General features: G+C 29.3%; 1 protein-coding gene across 1 annotated transcript; it reads right to left on the reverse strand.

Moving 5' to 3' along the window:
- Positions 1 to 592: 592 nt before the first annotated feature.
- Positions 593 to 5,742, reverse strand: LOC139817984 (major facilitator superfamily domain-containing protein 6-like). The gene is made up of 8 exons (XM_071786354.1): positions 4,786 to 5,742; positions 3,831 to 4,129; positions 3,143 to 3,479; positions 2,787 to 2,977; positions 2,515 to 2,651; positions 2,277 to 2,389; positions 1,928 to 2,173; positions 593 to 1,779 (listed from the first exon to the last, which is right to left on the reverse strand). The coding sequence occupies exons 1-8, from the start codon at positions 4,841 to 4,843 to the stop codon at positions 1,610 to 1,612; spliced, it is 1,551 nt and encodes a 516-aa protein (XP_071642455.1). The 5' UTR covers positions 4,844 to 5,742; the 3' UTR covers positions 593 to 1,609.
- Between the last annotated feature and the right edge of the window lie 871 nt (positions 5,743 to 6,613).

The raw sequence follows: 6,613 nt of genomic DNA on the forward strand, positions 1-6,613 counted from the left end.
CAATAGATCGTGGTACACCCGTGTTATTTTGAAAATTACTTGCACGGGTTGGTCCAAGATCCGGTTCGTATTGTAACGATAACGGCATATTGTTGCGACGTAGAATACGGAAGCCTTCCGGCAAATGTGCAGCAACTTGTTATCACAATGCAATATACCTGCATTTGACTTTTACTCCAGTTCCGATTAGCGGAACAATTATATCGTTAGTCGCATGCTTTGCAATTTATACCACAAGTCATGATGCAATTGAAGATAATTGCGACAGTTATAACGGCATTCTAAATATCTGCTACAAAGTTGTGAGATAGTAAACTTTAAAGAGATTTCACAAATCGTAAAATCAAATATACGTAATATAAGTAAGATCTAATATCAACGCAAGCTCTCAGATGTTTTCAAATATCAGTTCGAATATTTTAAATATACTTTTTCTTAAAAAGTTGCGACATTAAATCGTTTATCTATATATAAAGGTATATAATCTTTTCAGCTCTTGATGTATGGCACGGCACAATTTATAAAAGAGCAGCATCGATAACATCATTGTAAATGCACCTTTTGACTAAATAGATAAGGAATAAGTACAAGATATTTCTGACTAGTTGCACGCCAATTAACTTTAAAAACATTTTATTTCAATTAAAATCTGAAATCTTTTTAATTATTTCTAATTATGCAGTAAAGAAAAACGCGCGATATTAAATTTTATATTTATCATGTACATAGTAAAAATGTATGCCAAGTAACGTTACTTTTATTTATTGCGAAATAATTTCATCTTATTTGAATCACTCTTCTCTCAGCATCTCGGACAAGGTAGATCAAAATTCTAATTTCTTCTTCCATTAAATTCTTCTATTAAAGGAACATCCGGTCTCGCCTTAGAAAATAAAAACATAGGACTTTCCGCGTGACCACCCACGATAGCAACGTAAGGCTCTCTCGGTTCTTGACCAATGGTCTCTGTGTAGAAACGTTCCGCTCGCATCTGGTCGATCTGACAGACGCCGAAGAGTCTTTGAAGCTGATAAATCTCGCGTTTCTTTAAGACACTCGCCCGCGATTAGCAATAAATCCAAATGGTTCGTAACTGGCTATCAGAGCATCAGGACGTTTGCCTGCGCAGATGTCCTTGCAGATCGTGGCGTTTTTATAATAAATAATATAAGTATATATGAACGAAACCTTTATGGAAAATTACATTACCTTAATTGTATCAGCTATATGAGTTTGTAATAGTACGTTACAAACTCATAGCTGATACAATTACTCAAAGAAAGCTAAATAAAATTAACGAATAAAATTCAACAAATATGAGCACATACGTATATAACGACAGATTTTCTTTATATCGCTCTATTTCATATCAGCATATCAGCACAAAATATAATAAAACTGACAGATTTTTAGATAATATTTACCTAAGTAATTAAAAAATAATATTTATATCATAAAAAGCAGATCTTGAGTCATTATTCTGCTACAACATAACGTCCTCGTGCATCATAAGACATTTTCCATTCAATATTATTTCGTGTTCCTACATTAGAAAGAAAATTTGTTATTTTTTAACAATATCTTGGACAAATTATCATATTTTGTCGAATTAAATCACTATAGATTTCTTGCCTGGTATTTTATGTTTTAAGTGCGTAATGTAAAGTAGAAGAAACACTAACGCAGAAATTACTGTGAATATTGAATATATTTGTAGAGTCAACGCACCACCAAATTTTTTCAACAAAATGCTCCCTACAAAATTACCAACAGCCATACCTGAAAATATAGTGTAACTCATTTTACACATTAATATATACATGTATACATGTTTTTTAATATAATTAATATAGTTATTTATATTATTCGTGTAATCTTTTTTTATTACAAATTGACTTTTGACGTAAAACAAGATTTGAAAGTTTACCGAGACCCTCTTTCGTCCCTCCCATTATTCCTTGAACAGAAGCATATGTACCAGGCAATGATATTGCATTTGCAAACGCTACTATTGTTGCATGAGAAAGTACATATGATGGACCCTGCATTAAACATTCTGCTGGAATTATCCACCATGGTGTCGGTGCTATAGATATTAATCCCATTCGTATTGCATAAGATGTAAGAGAGAGAATAAAGGTGTAACCATGTCCTAACTTTTGTGATATTTTACCTAAAAAAAAGATATTTTTAATATTGTGAAAAGCGTAATATTTTAAATTATTCAATTGCTGCATTTATGTAGCAAATCATAATAAGATAGTATTTAATAGTACCAAACAAACAGAACATTATCCCACAACCGAAAGTTCCCGCGGCTAATGTTAAACCTTCTATTAATTTAATTTTGCTCATATAACCGGTCTTCATAGCAAGATCTTCTTCATACCTAGTAGAAATTAATTGAATAACATGACAATTAAATTTGTCTAAATTTTTACGTTTTGATTTTTTATGTTTAAATTTTACATAACAAATAAACAAAAATACTTCGATATAGTGACGCAAATGTACCATAACAAAAAATAAAGCATGTATCCATCCAAGGCACCGACAATGGCAGCAAAACACAACATTACAACAAAGGATTTGTATTTCAAAAGTTCATATACATCTGCTAATATGTTTGTCGACGTTGATATATGCGGCAGCTGTAATATACAAATATAAAATAGAACATGAAAATAGAACAAATATAAAATAGAAATATGAAAACAAAACTATGTGTTACTAACTTTAGTCTTCTTTTTTACTCGTTTTTCTCTCTTAATGCATTATAAAATTACCTCTAATTTTCTGCAGCAGATCAAATCGACACAGAAAAATACAAACACAAGAAGAAACGCTGGTGTGTAAGATGTGTAGGTTTTTCCTTGGGACCATGTATCCACCGTATATCCAGTTAAAAGTGCTGCTAAACTGTAACCGACTCCACCCCATACACGCTGCTTACCATATTCCGTTTCCGTATTTTTACCTAAAAAGATAAACAGATATATTATGAAACACACATGCGCGCACTCAACACAAATTTCTTCTTTATATGATATATTATTTATATCTAAAAATGTATGCAAAAATATAATTATATTTATGTCGATAAACAGTTTTAAAGATATATAATAATTATGATATTATTTACCTAATATCTGAGCACAAATTGCGTCAGTAATACATAAGAAAACATTAACACCAGTATTGCCAAGAAGCATTAAGACGACAAATCCCCAGAAGGTAATGGATGTGTACAGATTATTATCCTTAAAAAAATTATTACAGGTAACGTTGCAATTATTATTTTCTGTTGACCTTTCTTGACATAATGGTAGTTCGTTAATATTTAATAAGCATGTAGTATTTGGTAAAATAATTGCTTCCTTTTCAGCTATACGAAAAGATAGCCGCATCGAAAAATTTGTATCCTTGCATTCCCAATGACACATAATGCTTTTCATACCGTCATATGATGTTGAGGAATTCTGAAGTAAATAATAAATAGAACTTTTAAATATACAGATAAAAAAGTGTTAATTAATAATTATTAATAATTATTAATAATAAAATATTATTGAAAATTTAGAGTTTAGAAACTCCGAAAATATTTAGAAAAAATACATTTTTAATATATTTGATATAATATGTTAACATGGTAAATTTATAAAAAAGGAGATTAAATTCTAGTTTAATTTTAAAATACATATGTTGTCAAAATCCCGATTTTGTAAAAAAATTGTCTGTAAAATAAATGCATGAGCGAAATTACAAATTACAGTATTCTCTTAACATTATATCGAGAAAATATGCAATTGTAAAAAAAAATAATAACTTACATAATCTACGTCACAAGAAGATAAAGATGCACAAGAAACATTTTGAAACTCATCTAATACTATTGGTTCTTCCAATGACGGTAAAAAATATAACATAATGTAGGAACCACTTGAAATGACGAGTATAATCATAAAGATCAGTTTTTTCTTGGTGTAAAAATAATCCAGAAGAAAACCAACTATTGGTTTGACGATTATATATAAAATAGGACAAGTGATAGTAATGGTAGCCATTACTAATGGAGAAACACCGAGTTGCTTACCATAAACAGGTAAAAATGGGAAAATAGCACCTATGTCTAAAATAAGAACAATTAAATTAGCCTTATGTGTATATGTACAATAGCATAAGTTTATTTTTAAACTAATCATAATGTATATATTCCTTAAATTTAATCCACATAGAAAGGAGTCAAACGCTCAATATAAGCAAAACTTAAGAAAAAATATGTAGGTTATTTACAAGTACGTGTGCAATGCTTATCTTAATTTTGTAAATTTACGTTTTATTTTTAACTAACAGGAAATAGATATTGGTTGGACAGTGAGAAACGGTTTGCATTTTTTGTAAACAAGAAAGGGCTGACATAAACCATTATGTTGAGGAGTGTAGTTTGATAAGGAATTGGTCCGAAGGCTGCTTCTTTTCGTCGAATCACATGGACGCAAACTGATTCGCGTAGTATCTTTATTAATTTCGCATTAGTTATTGAAAAACTTATAAAATAAACTTTTCGATTCAGTTTAACCCGCTCTATACCTGCCCACGAGAAGTGGTCCAGTCACTACCAAACATCCTATATTACTTAAAGAAACATATATGATGTTTTTGTTAAATTAAAATATTAATAAATTAAAAAATTAGATAAATCTTTTTATAAAATAAAATGTAATATTTATATATTACGTTTTATGTTACATATAATTCGTGTAATATATGTTATGATTTACTTACTTGCCATAAAAAAGAAATAATGTGCTTTTAAAGAGAGATGTGTGTATTTGATTTTCATAATTTATATTTGATATAACAAATACTGATGTGCTCCAATTTTTGCTTCTACTTATACTTTTTTCTACTTTTTTACTTTCTACTTTGCACTTTTTTTCTAAGAACTTGCTAAATTGGCATTAATGTTAGAAACTATAATGTCATATGTAAGATTGAAAATGTATAAGGATATTGATATGCATAAATATTATGTAGAATTTTCTACAAACATTTTATGCAATAACAATATATTTCAAATATTTGGTATTTTTTTAAATAAATAATATCGTCTTTGTGGAACGCAAAGAAATGCACGCAGAGTAACAATTAAGTGCACTTAAATAAATCAATTTTGCACAATCAGGAGTGTTAACACGTTATAAATGTTTTAATGTTCACTGATGAAAACTTTTTGAACCAATGTATCTACACAATGCATGCAATATATATTAAAACTATTAAACGCATCGATATGACTGGACAAGCACACAAGTGTGACTGTTAACTGTTACATCATGCACGAAACAAATTCTTAAAACTATTTTCTGCAACATTCATTCCATGAAATATTGCCCGTTATCTACGTAAATGTACATACAAGCAAATGAATGTAAACTTTAACGTTTACATTAAAGTTTATCGTTCATCGAAGTTTTAGGAATTTGCCAATCAAGTGGCTCGCGTATATACATCGTCGGTTTAACTTTCACAATATTATTTACAAAATTACTAAATTATACTTCAAAAAGTATAATAAAAATAAATTATTTGCTAAAAATAATCTACTCTTTTAATTGATTAAAAAATCTAGTACTAAAAGATATTTGTGATTACAAAAAAGATTACAAGAGAATTTTATTAAAACTCATAAATAAAGATAACTTTTAATATTATGTAAAATCTTAATTATACAAAATAAATATATATCTACGTAATTAAACGTGTATAGGCTCAGTATCTTGATTTTTTATCCCGGAAGAGGTACTGAAATTTATACCACACATAAAGCACACCTAAATTAACGTATATTCACAGTTTCAAGGAAATCCTAAGAAAATCGATTTTCTCTAGTATAAGAACGAGAGAACGTCCTTAATACTAATTTTTAATTTAAAAACATTTTGAAATTCGGTCAATTAATTTCAAAATTGGAAAATTTTCTGATACCAATTTCCCCAAAGATCGGTAACGAAAAATTATATATTTTATGGCAATCTCCGGGAAATTCTACCCCTACTTCATATAATTTTTTAAGATTCGGTTAATTAATTTCCGAAAAATTGGAAAATTTTGTAACCGGTTTCCAAAAAGATCGGTAACGAAAAATTATACACTTTATAGCACTCCCCGGAAAATTCTACCTCTGTTTCATATATAATTCTTTTAAATTCGGTCGATTATTTCCCGAAAAATTAGAAAAATTAGAAAAATCGGTTTCCAGAAAATCGGTAACGAAAAACTATACACTTTATGGCACTCCCCGGGAAATTCTACCCCTATTTCATGTACTCTTGATAAAAATTCGGTCCACTAACGAATGAGTAGTTCGCGGTCAGACAGACAGACAGACAGACAGACAGACAGACAGACGTCCGGTACTTATATATATAGATATAAACATACCTTAATACATTTGTTACACATATGCATATTAAATTTAATTGTTTATATTTACCGGCTTGTTGTACGTTGATTATCATCCAATCGTAGGAAAGCAATGGGAAAAAAATTGTATAGTTGTCTGTATTGAACAGTATTAACTGCGTGTGGTGATAAGACCATTTGTTATAAA

This window comes from Temnothorax longispinosus, chromosome 1 (genome assembly GCF_030848805.1).
Source record: "Temnothorax longispinosus isolate EJ_2023e chromosome 1, Tlon_JGU_v1, whole genome shotgun sequence".
Taxonomy (NCBI): domain Eukaryota; kingdom Metazoa; phylum Arthropoda; class Insecta; order Hymenoptera; family Formicidae; genus Temnothorax; species Temnothorax longispinosus.

Excerpts from the sequence above, each read along its gene's own strand:
- LOC139817984 (XM_071786354.1), bottom strand. The coding sequence starts at position 4,843 with ATGAAAATCAAATACACACATCTCTCTTTAAAAGCACATTATTTCTTT. Across the intron at positions 2,652-2,786 it reads TCTGCTGCAGAAAATTAGAG|CTGCCGCATATATCAACGTC; the intron begins GTAATTTTATAA and ends TGTATATTACAG. Across the intron at positions 1,780-1,927 it reads AGGGACGAAAGAGGGTCTCG|GTATGGCTGTTGGTAATTTT; the intron begins GTAAACTTTCAA and ends CTATATTTTCAG.